This window comes from Mustela erminea, chromosome 12 (genome assembly GCF_009829155.1).
Source record: "Mustela erminea isolate mMusErm1 chromosome 12, mMusErm1.Pri, whole genome shotgun sequence".
Classification (NCBI taxonomy): Eukaryota; Metazoa; Chordata; class Mammalia; order Carnivora; family Mustelidae; genus Mustela; species Mustela erminea.
In genome coordinates, this window is record NC_045625.1 from 67,525,522 (window position 1) to 67,542,892 (window position 17,371).

The 17,371-nt window shown below is 45.9% G+C and overlaps 1 protein-coding gene across 1 annotated transcript in view; it reads right to left on the reverse strand.

Annotated features, from left to right (window-relative positions):
- The window catches only part of NTRK2 (neurotrophic receptor tyrosine kinase 2), a 325,605-nt gene that overhangs the window by 65,096 nt on the left and 243,138 nt on the right, over positions 1 to 17,371 (reverse strand). Inside the window, exons 14-15 of the mRNA XM_032307203.1 lie at positions 7,899 to 8,071; positions 3,240 to 3,474 (exon numbers count right to left, since the gene is read on the reverse strand). Coding sequence (XP_032163094.1) covers positions 3,240 to 3,474; positions 7,899 to 8,071 — 408 coding nt within the window. The remainder of the gene's footprint in view (positions 1 to 3,239; positions 3,475 to 7,898; positions 8,072 to 17,371) is intronic.

Below are 17,371 nucleotides of genomic sequence, written 5' to 3' on the forward strand. Positions count from 1 at the left end.
ATCGAACTGTCTGGTCTTTGTATTCGTCATCCGCGTTCCTACCCCCTCCTGCCCATCCCTCCCATAACAGAGGCCAATGTAAGGCTGGTTCTTCCTCCTCATCCTTGGTGGGAACAACCAATTAGCCAAGTGAAATACAGATCCCCCAGCTGCCACTGAGTACTCATCCTGGTGGGTGAGGGATGGGGGGTGGGGAAATGGGAAGCATTATTTCCTCCAATCAATTCAGAAAAAAGTACTTTGGGAAATGTCACCTGAGTGGTGAACTTTCCTTTTAATAAATGATAACAAAATAAAGTAGATAACAAATGACAGTACTTTCATAATATATAAATAATCCAGACTAACTTCTTACATTCATAGTAATGGTCACTATTTAGCTAGTCCTGTCCTTTTTAGACTTTTCATTTAGACATGAGATGTAATTCATATATCTTAGAGTTTTAGACTTTTTAGACTTTTTTTTTAAAGAGAGACAATCCAATTTATACACTATAATATTTACCTTTCAGTGGTATTTAGCACATTTATCAATATACTAAATAACCACCACCACTATATACTTCTAGAACATTCTCATCACCCCAAAAAGAAACTCCATAGCCAGCAGCAATCACTCCTCATTCTCCATCCTCCCAGCCATTGGCAGCCACTCTCTGTTTCCATGGATCGGCCTGTTCTGAACATTTCATATACTTGGAATCACATATGTGATCTTTTGAAGCCTGCTTCTTTCATTTACCATAAAGGTTCCATTAGGGTTCCTCTGTATTGTGGCATGTGTCAGGACTTCATTCCTTCTTACTGGTCAACAATAATAGCCCATTGTAGGGATCACCACGTCTCTTTCATCCATTCACCAGTTGACAGACACTCAAGTCGTTCCCACTTTTTAGGTAAATTTATGAATGATGCTGCTAGGAACATTCGTGTACAAGTTTTTGTGTGCAAATACGATCTCTCTTCTCTTAGCTAATATACCTAGGAGTGGAATCACTGAGTTATATGATGAGTCTGTGTTGCACATTTGGAGAAACTGCCAAACCATTTGCCAAAGCAGCTGCACCATTTTGCATCTCTACCAGCAGTGCCTGAGGGCTCCGATCGCCCCACATTCCATCAACACTTGCTGTTGTCCATCTCTATTACAGCTTCCCAGTGAGTGTAAAGTGCTCTCTTGATAGGGCTTTGGTTTACATTTCTCCAGTGACTATGGATGTTAAGCATCTTTTCATGTGCTTATTGGTCATTTGTATATCTCCTTTGGAGACAGCTCTACTTAGAAATTTTGCCTACTTTTTAATCAGGTGATTTATCTTCTTACTGTTGAGCATTTCTATCTAGCTCCTCTGATTTATTTTTTCTAGAGATTATAGGAAAGGACATTGGACCCCACCTGGCTTAGTCATGGCTTTGGGAATGAAGCATGATGTTATCCACTTGGATCACGAGAATGTTGAAAATTCTTATTGAGTACCTATTTTGTGCCAAAAATTCTAAGACCTTTATTAACTTACTGCTAAAGAGGAAGCTCTTGCTTGGGCCATATGTTTCTCCTTTCGATGCTTATCAAGATCAGCAAAGCTTTTCTTTAGGGAAGGACTCATGTGGTTCTTCATCTCTTGAGACAGGGAAACGTCCCCACCCCCACCTCCCAGCAAAGGAATAGAGCTAAAAGTGGAGATGCCTCCACCAGTAGATAGTCTCTCACCATGTTTTAGCTATCCGGAATAAACTAGTCATCAATAGACTCAGGACAAGGGCTTTGAAGCTCCATTTTGAATACTTGAAATTAAGATCATACTTGAGTTTTCTACAGACACACCCAAGAGAATCTTTCAATTTGGTCTCCACTTCTTTTTGTCCCATAGACTGTGGACAATGTTTCTCAAGGTGACAAAGGAAGAAACCCCATAAAAAAATCTACAGAAGAACATTCAGCAAAGCCCTGGATTTATTTTCTTAGACTACTTGTAGTGATGTTGACTTAACTAAAATGCAGGGGCATGAGAAATGAGTAAGGCTGCAGAGAGGGGCATAGGAAACAAACAAATTCCTCAAAACTAAACCACAAAGGGAAGAACAAAGGTTAGGAGAGTTATTGTCTCTGCCGGTCCTACCTTACAAAAGCAAGTCGAGTTACATGTTTGACCTTCTTAGGCTATGTACACCCAACACATTTATTCCTTTTCCTTCCTATTCTCTTCCTCTGTGAATGAAAATGAAGCAAAACCACAGGAAAACCTTCAATTCACTTTCAATATCATGACCTCAAGGTTTCCGGAAATGTCCTTTTCCTCTCCTACCCAAGTTCCAAGATCTATCTCAGTTAACAAATCTTGTCAAGGGGACCAGTTCCAGGTAACCCGGGGATCTGACTTGTTTCTGTAACTCTAGCCCTTAGTGTTTCTAGTAGTGGAAGTACAGACAGCCAGAGGTGGGACTCTCCAGAAAGAAGCAAGACAGAACCTCTTATACCTCACAAAGAAGGCCACCAGACAATCTGCTTCCAGCCAAGATGGTTCTGGGTGGAAACTTCCAAGGTCTATGGTGCTATTATTTATGTGAACAAGTTTGTCTTCAGCCACACCCTCAGACAAAGGCTCCAGGCAGAATTTCACAGAATCAAATATAAACTTCAAAACCCTTTAACCTCATGCCATGCAGGGATTCCTCCAAGCCCTCAGGCTTCCCTGGCAGAATCCTCATGCTGAGGGCTTTTCTCTTAGAGATATCACACACCAGTCTGGAGAACTATGGAAAGAGCAGGATGGGTTTTATGTGGTGCATTGTGTTCCCCCAAGTTTGTGCATGGAAGCCTTAACCTGCAGTATCTCACACAATAATTGTATTTGGAGATAAGTTCTTCAAAGAGGTGACTAAATGAAAATGAGGTTGTGGTAGACCTTCATCCAATCTGGCTGTTGTCCTTATAAGACAAGAGAATTTACATAGAGAGAGACACCAGGGATGTGCACACAGGAACAAGACCGTGCGAGCAACAGGACCATGTGAGCACACGGAGAAAGGCATTGTCAACAAGCCAAGAAGAGATGCTTTTGGAGAAAGCAACCCTGCCATCACCTTGACCTTGGACTTTTAGCCTTCCGAGAAAATAAATGCCTATTATTTAAAGCCCTTAGTCTGCGGTATTTTGTTATGGCAGCCCCAGCAAATGAATACAAGGGACTCCCAGGGAAAGAGGGTCCTGGGGACCCCTGGTGGGCGCAGCCACTCACCCTGTAGTAGTCAGTGCTGTACACGTCCCGGGACATCCCGAAATCCCCGATTTTCACCAGGAGGTTCTCGCCGACCAGGCAGTTGCGGGTGGCCAGATCTCGGTGCACGAAGTGCTGGGACGCCAGGTAGACCATGCCCGCGGCTATCTGCTGGGCGATGTGCAGCATCTGGGATTGTGTCAGCTCCGTCGGCGGGTTGCCTTCGGCCATCAGCACGGCATCAGGCCCGTGGGCCCTGTGGAGGGCACAGAAGCTTGCTGAAGTTCCAGCACTTTCCTCCAGGAGCGCTGTCTCCCAGCAGCGGCTAGGGCTCAAGGGGAGCCTGACTTAGTGAAAGAGCGGGGGTGGGGAGGGGGGAGATGTTTCACCCACAGATGTACCCCTAAAGCTTCAATTCCCTGGAAATCTAGAATTCTCGGGGCCAGGTGGGTCTGCATGGTACCCTCCTCGATACACACACACACACACACACACACACACACACACACACACACACAGGTCTGATTCTGGGGGATCTGGAGCTAGTCTGAGGCCAGGCACTGGCCAGAGCCCCGACCCTGAGAGGCAGTAGTGCAAAAAACCTGAACAAAAATAAAAATAAACCAAAACCAAAACGTAGGGGAAAGTTTGGCTTTCTTGGAGTGATGGTTCACCATGTCCCAATGCGAGTCCCAGCCGCCCCCTCCGAGCTACAAGCTGCAGCTGGGACACCCTCCCCCGCCCCTCTGCTGACCTGAGCCAATGCCTCCAGGGCGCCCCCACTGGGGCCAGAGTTTCCAAGCTGTCCTGGTCTTCCTCAAGCCCACCTGAGCAGAATCCCAGGGCACCCTCTGCCTGGACATTCATTTGCTGTGAAAAATGCCCACCCCTCCCCCCTCCTCCAGCTCCACCTGTGCACTGGCCACCACATGGAGATTTCTAGAATCACAACACATTGTTTCTTTTACTGCACCAAGTTTTATTTTTTATATTATGGCGGGGGGTGGGGGGAAGTATGGTATTTTATATCTTCTTTTTCTTCTATCTTGTGCCCCTAGCCCTGTGATGACTTAGGGCATCTCAACACCAGCACATGCTTCAAGGAGGGGGTATCCCAGTACCAGGATGTGCCCTCAGCCCCGTCCCCTCTCTGGAACCCTGCCAAGACTGGTGTCACAGGCCCCTAATGGCCTGAGGGGTGCTGCAGAGCAAAGAATAAAGGGTCCCTCTCTTCCAGAAGCCGTGGCCAAGTGGTCAAAGGGTTGCTCCTCCCAGAGGCAAATAAGGGAGAAGATTTCCTTCGGGACAGCTGGAAGCACTCAAAATCAATACAGAAGATTTTGAGCGGATTTTGAAGTAGATGATCCCACCTGCAAGGGTGTGAAGCTGCAGGAGTATTTGAGGGTTGGAGTCGTCCCAGAACACCCTGCTCCTTCTGCCTCTCCCCGCACTGGCCAGCCCCATGTCAGTTGGCCCATTTCCCGCTGCAGGTATATGCTCCTTCTTCCTGGCTCCAGCCCCCAGTGATTTCCCCCTTGCTGGATTTCCAAATCCATCATTCTTGTATTCTCGGAGAAAAAACACTGGACAAGGAGGAGGGGAGTTTTCTGCCATCAGGACTTGGGAAGACTTTTAACTTGTCCAGTCGGTGATTTCCCCATCAGTCAAACAGAGGGATGTTAGGCTAAGTGATCATGTAGGTCCCTTGTATCCCTAAATACCCGGATTGAACCGTTCCCAGGGAGGAGCTTCCTGTTTTTGTGCCAGGAGGTCCTAGCACGGTTCACCTCTATAAAGTGTGGGTACCCACTGCACCCTCCTAAGCTCTCTTACGGGAGTAGTAACTGAGACTGGGCATGAACAGAGCTTTGTGGTCTTTCATGGAAAGCCAGCGTTAAAGATGATCAAAGGTTGTTCTTCCCAGCACTAAGTGCGCAGAGGAAGGGGGGACGTCTTCACTGATCACAGGAGACAAAACCCTCGCTGTGACTTCAACACCAGCAGAGAGACCTAGAAGAACACACAAACTGGGAGAAATCCTGAAACATCCAGAGCATCTAGGCCAGGATGGAATCTTCATAGATTCAAATCAAATCTGGCTCACTTGCCAGAACCTTATGTCAGCCCCAGGAATCTGGACCCTTCTAAGAATCTATGCATTGCAAAGACTCCAGAGAAGAGGAGAAGTCTTAGGGCAGGTTCCTGCATTGTAAACCAGTTGTCTCCTCTGCTTGCTTTTGAGTATTTGAACAAGACTCCTTTTAACGGGAGAAGCCTTTGAGCAGAAAGTCCTGCTGTAAAAAGAGGGCAGGCAATTCTTCTAAACAAGTTCTCAAGAGGAGTATAAATAAAGTTAACACAAAAGCCCTCTGCTTCATTCTCCAGGTTACCCTGAAGCTCCTGGAAATAAAAACATATTTTTACCTCTTCTGGAAGAACATGCCTTAAAAGGGGAAATGTGCCATTAGCACCCTGGCTGGGGAAGCAGGAGGGTTCAGTGGGCTTCTAATGAGGGAGGCTGTTCATCTTTCCTTGGCTTATTTTGTCCAAGTGTGGGTTACAGTGGGCACTTAGCTACATGGTCTGGCTCTGAATTCCACAGCATGCTACTTTCCTTCCGATTTTTTTTCACCAGCTACCTCTAGGGGAAGCAATGCTTGCTTAAAGCTCTGGGCTTTGCAGCCAGTGGCTGTGGGTTTGAATCTCAGCTCTATTACTCGGGTTTTTTTTTTTCCCCCTTTAACCATAAAATAGAAATGATTATAATAATAATTTATTAAGTTTATACAATTTAAACCATTTAAAATGCTCAATAACATTAGCTGTTGTTGCTTGCAAACTTGTTGGAAGGATTCCGGGAGAGATTCTAGAGGAAAAACTGGAATCTCTTTGCAAGCAAGAACTATGTGTTTCTCCTCACTTCCCAGTCACCCCAGCACAAGGTGTTGTGTTTGATGTATGGCTTTGGAATGAATGAAAAAGGATGAGAGGACTCTGTAGACATCTGCCTTTATAGGGCACAGCCAGTGACACTTGGGGACATGGTCATGGCATTTAGGGACTGGGTTCCCTTCCAGAAATGGAAGACGGACTGTAGTTCACAGTGCATTAGTATGCCTGAGAACCTGCTTCTTGGCATGGAAAACCTCTTGCTACCAGAGTGCAGCAGATTCTGAAATCGAGCGGGAGAGATTTCTAGTAACTCCATGCCTGTGCAAGACGCCCAGAGAGAATCAGGAGCCTGTTCCTTCTGGAAGCAGGAAGGAGAGCTAGGGAGAGATTGGCTGAGCCAAAAGTGAAAGGATCAACACACACACACATACACACACACACACACTCACTTACACACGTGCTCACACATACACATACTTGCATACATGCACAAACACAGTAGGAGCTCTCAGAAGCATTTAGTTGCATCTAGCTGAATATGTTTGGGGTATTATGCTCTGTTTTTGGAAAGCACCATTTTAAATTAGAGAAGTAGCCTAGAACGTGGGAACAAGGGGAAAACACTTCTACGAGCAACTAGACCTCCACCCAAAGTAGCTTCTTTTCCTCCTTTCACATGAGATTTGAAAGACAAAGTCTGTCATCATTCCCTCTCCTCTCTCCTGCAAGGAAAAGTGCTGACACTGAGTAAAGCATCAGGATGACCGACTCTGAGAGCCAAGAGTTGGCTACAGATTCCTAGTGTCACTGGTAGTCCCTCCCCCAACACCATCATAAGCAAGGCTGAGAAGGGGGACCCATACCAGTAAAAGACAACTAAATTACATGGGTATTCATGAGCCTCGTAAAAGTGACCCAGAAGGTACAAACCGCATAATGACATTTCTAAGCACAGCAGTAGACCGCCCCTCTCCACCATTCCCTCGGTGACAGACTTATTAAACATCACAGTTTCTGAATTTTTCAGAGGCTGCCTGGTGCCCATTCCTGCAGAAAGCCCTTTCCAGGACCTCCAGGAACTGGAAGAGGACAGAGAGATCTAGATGTCACTGTAACAGAGGTCAAACATCCCCAGGATTGCAGATCCCTCAACCATGCGGCTGTAGGGACAGTATCTATTGATCGTCTATTATCACAATCATCCTGATACTAGTCCTTGATGTGGATAGTATTACACCCTTTTCACAGTTTAGAAAACTGAGGCCAACATCTTTCCTGTTTCTCCTCAATTATGCTACCTGCCAAGACACCACAGGCTGAGAGGCAGCCATGTTTGAAAGAACACAGCGTGTTCGAGCCACAGATGACATACAGAGGGTCCTGCTCAGGCCCCTGGGAGTTGAGGCAACTGGAGACCCACCCAGGAGGACATGGCTGCTGATATAGACGAGGAAGGAGAATGCAGTCTCCCAGCCCACACTACTGGGACCATGTGTTCTTCATGCTCGTAAATGGGCAACTTCATTTTGTACCTCTGCTCAAGGCAAATAAGGGCATTGCTTGATTCCCTTCCCCAAAGAGTAAGTCAGTTCATTTTTCCTGTCCCTCATTTCTCCTGTGTCCTCCGTTCCTTTCTCTGTAGAACGTATTGGTGTTGTCACCAGAGAATGTTCCAGAGGCACCCCTGGCCCTTCTCAGGAGCTCCCTGTCCTCTCTCTCAAGCCATCTGAACAATGGAGGCCTGCTCCCTCTTCCAGCTCCTTGCCGAGACCTCCCCTCACACCCTACCTGAGGAACTTGTTGAGGTCCCCGTGCTTCATGTACTCAAAGACCATGATGAGCGGGTCGCCCTCCACGCAGACACCATAGAACTTGACGATGTGCTCGTGTTGGAGGTTGGTCAGCAGCTCCGCCTCACGGTGGAAGTCCTTGCGCGCGTTGTCACTGGCGTCCTTCAGCGTCTGGGGAGGGGGGTGGGCAGAGAGGGGAGAAAATCAACACACCTCAAACCCAGAATGTCTAAGGGAAGGTTGAGTGTGGAGAAGGAATGACTCCAGTGGGCCCTGAGGCTCCTAAATGCAAAGGAAATTCATCTCATTCATTATACAAAAGTTGGGAAATGGCCTTGTTCCCGAGGAAATACTGTCTGCATTAAAAACTGAGGAACGGCCCCTCAGGGGTCTGGAACACATTGCAGTTTATGAAGCGCTCATACAGATGTTTCCTCAGAAGTAACAGACGTGAGCTTTTCAGAGTCTTCATCCTTTTTATCCCTCTTCTCCCCCAATTATTACCACAGACTCTCTTCCATTTGATACCCGTTAAGCTTTCAAGGATGGCATGTGCCGCTCACTTCTGCTCACGTAACTTAAAAAACTTCATATTATGGAACCACTCAGTAGACAGAAGTGCGTAAGGAACCCTCACGTACCCATTTTCCAGCCTCGACCGTGATCATCGTGCCCGGTTTATTACATAACACTTTCAAAAGCCTTCTCCCCCCGTGCCCACGCACACTGCAGGCTCAGCAAATGCCCCAATCCAGTCAGTGCCAAGCAGGCCATCACGTGGCCAAGATGAAGTTGCCCGGGATCATGCCAGCCAGGCTCTGGTGCCTGTAGTTCTCTTCTCAGAGCGCTCCACCACCACAGTGTCCTAGGGCAAAGCTGGCACTTGTTGAGGTCACACACCTGTGCTCAGCTCCTGCCCTGGGTTGGTCACAGAGCCAGAGCTGTGGTGGCATCTGGAAGATGGTGACCCAAGACTTGGCCTCAGGTGCTTATGGGCAAAGAGGGAGATATGTCACCTTTATAATTAACTCTAATTCAAGCGTGGAACACACATCCTAAATGAACTAGCTCACCTGCATCTCTGTCCAGTTTGATCACTTTTCTTTTTCTTTTTTTTAAAGATTTTGTGTATTTGAGAGAGAGAGAGAGAGGGAGAGCACAGAAAAAGAGGGAGAAGTCGACTCCCCCGCCGAGCAGAGAGCCCGATGCGGGACTCGATCCCAGGATGCTGAGATCATGACCTGAGCTGAAGGCAGACTCTTCACCAGCTGAGCCTCCCAGGCACCCCAGTCTGATCACTTGATATGTCCCTTTTCCGGAACAAGTCTCCACAGCTGACCATATGACATCAGGCCAGGCCTCCCTGTCTCTGCCAGTGTTCGTCCCTCTGCCTAGAATCCTCACTCAGTCGTGGTCACTGGGGTCAGATGTTGAACAGTGACCCCATGAAGGCGTCCACATGCCAATCCCCAGAATCTATGAATGTTACCTTCCATGGCCAAAGGGACTTTGCAGAGGAGAGTAAGTTAAGGGTCTTGGTGTGGAGGGATTATCCAAGTGGGCTCCAGGTCATTCCACACAAAGGACCTAGACTGAGAAGCAGGGGTCAGGAGAGAGCAGATGTAAGGGTAGAAGCAGAGGTCAGACAGAACACAGGTGCTATGCTGCTGGCTTAGAAGAAGGGGCCACAAGCCAAAGACTGTGTGTGACCTCCAAAACCAGAAAAGGCCAGGAAATGTTTTCTGTCCTAGGGCCTCCAGAAGGAGCCAGCCCTGCTATCACCTTCCCTTTCACTTAGTAAAACTGACTTTGGGCATCTGACCACGAGAACCATGAGACAAACCGTTTGTGTTGTTAGCCCCTGAGTTTGTAGTGATTAGTGACAGCAGCCACAGTTAAGGGACAAGGAGAAGGGATGCCCACAGGACTCTTGCTGGTAAAGGTGGCATGTGAGTACATGAGCCTGTTCTCTGGAGACTCATCAGATCTGACCAGTGTTAGATGGCAAATGTGAGCATCCCTAAGTCACAAAATATTGAACCCTGGAGCGGAATGAAAGCACTGTTCTCCATCAGAAGTGTAATGAGTTTGAGACTATCCACTACGTCCAGGATCAAAGAGCACTGCCAGGCCCCTGGTGGTCCTACTGTAGCTCGCTGTCTTGACTCTGCTCTCCTGGGGGGGACACCCCACACTTGGGAAGCTTCTAGACCTTGGGATGTGCCATAAGTCAAGGTTTCCATGCTAGTGTCTGAGGAAAAGATCCTGGCATGGAAATTAGCAGCCAAGACACTTACTAGGACACACTTACTAGGACACTAGGACACACCCTTGGTATTAACACCTGCTGGGAGGGTCTGGGCAGGGCGGACAGTGAGCTATGATGCAGTCTCAAAAAGCCCTGTCCGCCCCTCCAGGAGGACCCTTTAGAGCTGCCCTGAGTAAGGGGGCTGGGCCTTCAGAGACTCATCCCAGCCCACCACTGAATGGAGACCAGCCCAGAAGGGGAGAGTGACCTTGAGTGGACTTCCTGAGTCCCCCCCACCCCTGCCCCGGGTTGCAGCCTTCTCAGCAAGCGAGGGAGCAAGTCCTTCATTCCCAAAGGGGGCAAGAAGCTCGTCATTGAGCATTGAGTCTGCCACACGATGAGCTCGCGCTATGTAACTTAGCCTGCCCAAGACCGCTCTCCACACAGGAGTGCACAGAGGAATAGGCAGGGCCTGCCTTACCTCAGTGACAAGGAAACATTAAGATGACAGAGGCAACAACAAGGTCACCAAATCTTTTCTGCTGCAACCTAGCATTTTCACAAACTGCCTTTAGCCGGATTTGAAGCTTTCTCGCCAGGGACGACCTGACCCAGAGAGACAGAAATCGTATCTAGAGTTTTCTTGAGGCTACAGGCAGTGGTGTCTTGTGCCAAATTCTGGAGATACCCATTGAAAAAAAGGGCTGGGTGGTGGGGTTCCCCACTCTCATGTTAGTATGTGGTTTTGAGAAGGGTCCCTTCAGAGCACCTGCTTTGAAAAGTGAGATGTGGTCCAGCAAATACTCAGAGAGGCTATAAAACTTTGGTAGGGTTGTTGCCGTGGAAACTACACATTTCTTCATTTAATAACAAAATGAACAGTGGCTGAGAGCCTGGGGTTTGGGGCTCTGGGCTCCCTGGAAGCTCTAGAAACAAGCTTTATACCCTCCCAAACTCAGTCCCTTCATCCCTGTTGCACAGGGAGATGTGAGGTGTTTATCTCGATGATTTGTTTAGGTTGGTTTTTAATCCAACCACTGTTTTGTTGAATTCCTAGGTAGGAAAAAAATCATAGTTAAGGCAAGCAGATAGACATGGAGGAGATGGATGTTGCCATTGGCTGGAACAAAATACACACATGGGAACGTCTCTTACCCTTGGACTTGAATTATAGTTTTGGGTAAGCGTCTATCTCCAATACTTCCTTTGACAGCAGAATCCAGAGTTGGGGAAATAAAAGAACCCTTGACCCACGAGCTCTATGTAAACTAGAGATATAAGAGCACCAGGAAGGAATGAAAAGTGAGCATTCTGGAAAGGTGGTCCGTGGGTCCAGGTACAGGCCGAGAAAGGAGGCAGGAGGATATAAGGCTGAAGAGGAGACTTCCCGAGTCACTGGCTCCTGACGGGCTGGCCAGAAATGTTTGTGCTCTCCTTCTAGTCAAAAGACAGGTCCTCACAATGGTGGTACTCAAAAAGAAGGTGCTCTAGTTTAGAGTTAAAAAAAAAAAATCTGGATTCAAATTCTGGCACTGCTCTGGACCTCTCTGAACTCTGATTTTCTCCTCTGTGGCGTGAGGGAAACAAGATCGTCGACTTCACTGGGTCACCGGGAGGACTGAGTGAGGTAGTGTAAGCTGAGATGCCTCCCAGGGTCCCTGGTAGAGAACGACATTTGAAATCAAAACCACAACGAGGTCTGCATTCGATTTGCTCACACGAAGATCCGGGGAGGCCAAAAGATGCATGGATAAGGCACGGTGATGGCCCACCATGAGAGCAGCGGGCCCTGGAGGCAGCCCCCATTCCCCTCTGAAAGCCCTTTGAAGCCTGTGGTGTCTTCTCAGAGATCAAGAGTCCTTACTCAGAGGCTGCCCTGGGTCGCTGAGATAGCTTATTTCTGGGGCCTCAGCCTGTCGTTAACAGTGAGTTAGAGAAAGCCCTTTAAGCCATCACTGCAAGACGGGAACAAATTCTGTACGTAAATTCTTTTCTTAAGTTTAGCTATGTAGCATTGATTGAAGAACACTAGACTGTGTGTCTGTGAGTGTGTGCGCAAGTGTGTGTACATGTGTGAGAGAGAGAGAGACAGAGAGAGTCAGGCGATGGGGAGAAGACAGGATTTTCTCTGGGGGGAGGACACCAAACGAAAAGAGCTAACGAGCATCTAACATTTCCATTTCCCCAAAGGAATCTACTGCAGGAAGAGACCCTTCTCCGTGTAATGTCAGAAGCTATGCTTCAGTAAAATTTTTAGATTTAAGAAAGATTTAAGAAAGATTTCACTATTCGTGGGGCGAGTGCATCTCCCAAACCCTAGCTTCATCCTATGTGCTCATCCATTTTTGCCTGTTGGGTCCTTTTTCTAAATTATGATTCAAATCTATTTTAAGAGATTCAGAAAATATGGCAGTAACAAGTTGGGCAAAATCATCTTCTGAATTTGGCACTCGAAGGACAGAATTTTTTTCTAAGGGTGGAACCATAGCCAGACAGCAATCAGAAGCTGGAAAAATCCTGCTATCAACCCTATTTATAAAAATCATCTCTGTTTTCGTACCATGGCTGATTGTCATTTTACTCAATTAAGGGAGGCTTGGCTGGTTCCCCGAGTCCTTGGCAATGGACATGAGGTGGCAGCTTCCCTCGCTGACAATCGCCTCCACTTTGACAGGCATATTTGCCCCATCATTGAGCATTGCTATTTTCTTACTCCTGGTGTCTGCTTTGTAGCTTTGTTTCTTCTTATTCCTGGTGAATTTCCTGACACTTCAGAGCTACCGTCCTTTCTGAAGACATTCTCAAGAGAGAGGTCTCATCCAGAGCTACAGTGAGTTACTGCCTTGAGCACACACAGATTCAGAGTTGGAGGAACTGAACAGCATGCGGTAAACTTCAGCACAGAACCGAGAAACTAGTGAAGGCAAAATAGAAGTCAGGGGAAAAAATGAACGGAAAATTAACATTCCTCTCAAATGCGTCCATGAAATATTAAGGCTAACTAACAGGAAGCTAGTAGGAGAGGCAAGAGAGCTTATTGGAAATGACCCGTGTGATTGAATGCTGTAGGATAGGATAAATGATCATGCATTTCAAAGTGCAGGCGGTTTAGGAGACACAAGGTTAAATAGAGATTGCGTTCTTTTTTAAAGTACTGATCTTATATTCTTTGCCTATAATTTTTATCATCAAAGAAACAAAGTTAAACTGAAGTATAAGAAAAGAAGAGATCATTATGGTAAGACCTCATCGTGCCCAGTGCCCACGACCATGCTTAAAACAGAGGCCAGTGAGTAACCCCCCATGGGAAACAACTCAGATGCATGAGAATGACTGTCAATGTGCCTAAGTTCTTCTGGGTCAGGTTCACTTAGGCAAGACCTGTCGCTAATGGAGCCTGTTGACTCTTCTGATATCTCTCAGACCTGCACTGTTCAACAGGGTAGCCAACAGTCACATGCAGCTGGTGGTCGTTTGAAATATGGCTAATCCAAATTGAGATGTGCTGTAGGTATAAAATACACACCAGATTTTGAAAACTTGCAGTGAATAAAGCATCTCGTTAATATTTTTGTATCAACAATATGTTAAAATGCTATTTTAGATATGTCGAGTTAAATAAAATGTATGAATACAGTTAGCTTCATCTGTTTCTTCTTACTTTTTTAATGTACATACTAGGAAATTTAAAAATACAAATGTGGCTCGCATTTGTGGCTCTCATTTTATTCTGTTGGACAACGCTGTTCCATAAAAGTTACCTCAATAGGCTATCAATGGGTCAACATGACTTTTGGGACTGCTGGAAAACAAGACTGGACTGAAATAGTATTAAGGCAGATTACCTTCTTGGAAGGTTCTCTTGGGCAACTATTAGCCAGGTGTTTAGAGTAATCTGTAGTCCCAGTGCTATGAGATTCTTCTAACTTATAGGGTCTCTTCTGAAGAATAGAGAGGAAGCTTTTATCAAGTTCTTACAATAGTGAACTTTGGAAGACTACGTTGTAATAAATTCAGAGACAGGATAGAAAGAAGATCCTAAAAACCAAGGAGGGCTCAGTAGGTGGCTCCCCTTCATCCTGACAAATGTAAAAATTAACAAAGTGATTATATGAAAATAAAATTGATCGCACTCAGTGCTCACTGTGTACTAGAAACCAACATTCTGTGTATATCAACTCGATCATATGTAACTGGCCTTTGCGAGGACTTTAATTATGTACCAAGTGACAGCTTCAAATACAAGATTCATAGCCAGGGTGTTGATTGCTGCTATCTTTATTTTCACAGCCACGCTAACTCTTACAGTTTGGAATCTAACGAGTCGACCATCCAATGGGAAACGCAAGGCCAAGTCCTATTTCACACGCCTTAAAATGCTTGCAATAATTTGGGTGGTGAAATTGACGGCTTCTGTGTGCATATTACATCAAGTCGCATATTATAAATGCTAAGTCTTTGGAAGACATGAAACTAATTTGTAGCAACAGAGAGATATTGACTCAAAGGAATGAAATAGAAGTTGTCCTCTAGTAAGGAGAGCTGCAGTATATTTACCGGCTTTAAATACAATTAAAAATGGGAGCTGATTTCACTAAAGCTGCTGATGGCTCATGGTAGCCTGGGACTCAATCGGGATCCGGGTTATCATGCTAAAGTCAATGAAAAAGCAGCACAGCTACTGAGAGGCCCATGTTCCAGAGATACAGAAGTGTGAAATGAAGTCTCCAGCTGTGTTCAATACCAGAGGTTCTCATTCCAGTGAAATGCACTGTTTGGGGTTTAGCATTTCTGAGAAGATGGGGATGAATTGGAGACGAGCCCGAAAATAGGGTTAATAAGACCACTTAACAAGACAAAAAACAGACTTCCCATCACAGGTTAAAAGTTGAAGTTTCTGGAAAGCGGACATTGATGGGGCAAAGTAGTTACTGGAACCTACCAGACTCAAGCACAGGAGAGGTCCTCACCAGGAAGATGTCACTCTCCCTCCTATAGCCTACATGAGTGTGCATGTATGCAAGCGTGTGTGTGTACGCACACATACACACACACACACACACGCATGCACGCACCAGGAAAAAATGGGCTTACACTAAAGTACAATAGAAATCTATTAAACAATGTCTGGGCCATAAAGACAGTGAAAGCTTTTAATGAGCCACTATTAAAAGTTGGATGATTTCTATTCCTAGAGACTTGTAAAGATGGGAGTCGATAGCATTTTCTGCAACACTGTGTCCTGTTAAGGTACACAAACTCCTTTTTTGGGACAGCACTAATGAATGTTCTCTTAAATATACTCATCTTGTCATCTTCCATTTCCATTTTGTGGGGACAAGGATTTCCCATGCCAGTATCCATGGAGAAGTGGGAAGAGAGCACAGGAAGAGGGAGGAATGGGAGGGAAACTTTGTGATTAATTAAGATGGAAGGACTGATAAGGTGACTGCCACAAAAAAATAAAAATTTAAAAAATCTTAAAATGAAAGAAAGAAAGAAAGAAAGAAAGAAAGAAAGAAAGAAAGAAAGAAAGAAAAGAGCACCCTGTCTTAGAGATAAATGTACCTTGGAATTGGTGAACTCTTGATTCCCTTTCTCGTCTATGGATTGTTTCACTGTTTCAGAACAGGAGAAAACGAGCTTTCCTTTTGGAGCCCTTATTCTGCCCTATCCATGTTCTGAGACAACTGGCTCTAGTTGCTTCTTTCCCCATAGAGGGCCTCATCTGTGCCATGTGTTGACCTTGGATGGTTGGGCCACAGGTAGGTGGCCTGGTGTGAAGATGGAGTGGAATCACTGAACACACAGTCTTTTCCTTCTTGAGCAGTCCACAGACCGGGAGGAACAGCTCTTCACCCCTTTTTTCAGGGATGGAATCTCTAATATTCCTTCAGGGAACCATGGCTACCCACATTCAGTCTCTGTGTGTCATGTAGACCTGACCTCACCTTCCATTTCCAAGGATGTGTATGTGACCCAGGCCTGGGTATTCAGATTATTATTCAGTGAGTCAGAGGACCTGGGGACCCAACTCAAGACAAGCCAGTAAGAGCTGTCCCTTGGAATTTGGTGTCATTGTTAGGGAAGAGGAGCTCTCTTTGGGGTTGCTACGATGGCAGGATCTAAGCCCAGAACCATTGCTGCCAAGTCTTTACCACAGTGGAAAGGAGAGAACCAGTCTGGGAATACAGTCAATACAGAGGAAAGCAGAGCCAGGAGATACATACACGGAGAATTGATTTTCTGGATCCAGCAGTACCTGAAGCAAGGACACTAGTAGCAAGGTTTTCCATTAGCTTCAGCAAATAAATTTCCTTTTCTGCTTAAATCAGCTTGATTGAGGTTTCCCATGAGCATGCTACAACTGTTCTTATCAAAGCTGATAATGATGTTTTGCTTATGTTCACTCCAGAATCCAGTTTTCCTTATTTCCTATTTCCTATTTCCTTATTCACCTATTTCCTTGGATTGCATTTCTACTCAGAAAAATGCCAAAGTGTCTCTCATCCTTACATACAGATGAGCACAACTAACACATTCCTTTGCATTACTTGGTAGGTGGCATCATGTTAAATTTCCTCACTTGGGGCAACCAGGGCATGTGCAAAATTCAGTAAGTAAAAAATGCGGTGCATCACAAGCATCAGACTGTTGGGGAGGCCTGATTTTTAGTCCTAGATCTGACATTAATTGCCCTTGTTCAACCTATGTGACCTTGGATGGGTCAATTGTCTTCTAAGGGTTCCCATTTCTTCGTTGGCAAAATGTGGGAGTTAAGCTAAAGAACATCAGTTAATAGCCATCCCCTCATTCATTCAACAAGCATTTATTCCACACTACTAGATATTGGACAATGTGCTGAAAATCATGGTTCCCACTCTCAAGGATATGTCACTCTAAATGGAGGAGACATGCAGTCATGCCATTGATGAAATAAGCTCGCAGACACATATAGAATTAACAACCTTGACAAATGCCATAAAAGACAAGTACAGATGCCTTAATGGATATGATGGGGAGATCTGACCTAGCTGGCAGAGCAGGCAAGGGGAGTTCTCTCCTAAGAGGAGCAACTTGAACAGAGAGTGGATGGATTAATGGCAGCTGTGTGGACAGAGGGGCTAAGGCTGGGCTCTCCAGACACAGGAATGGCAAAACATGTTAGATGCTACTTAGGGTCTGCAGAACGGCAATGTACCAGAGCACTCATCAGTCAACTC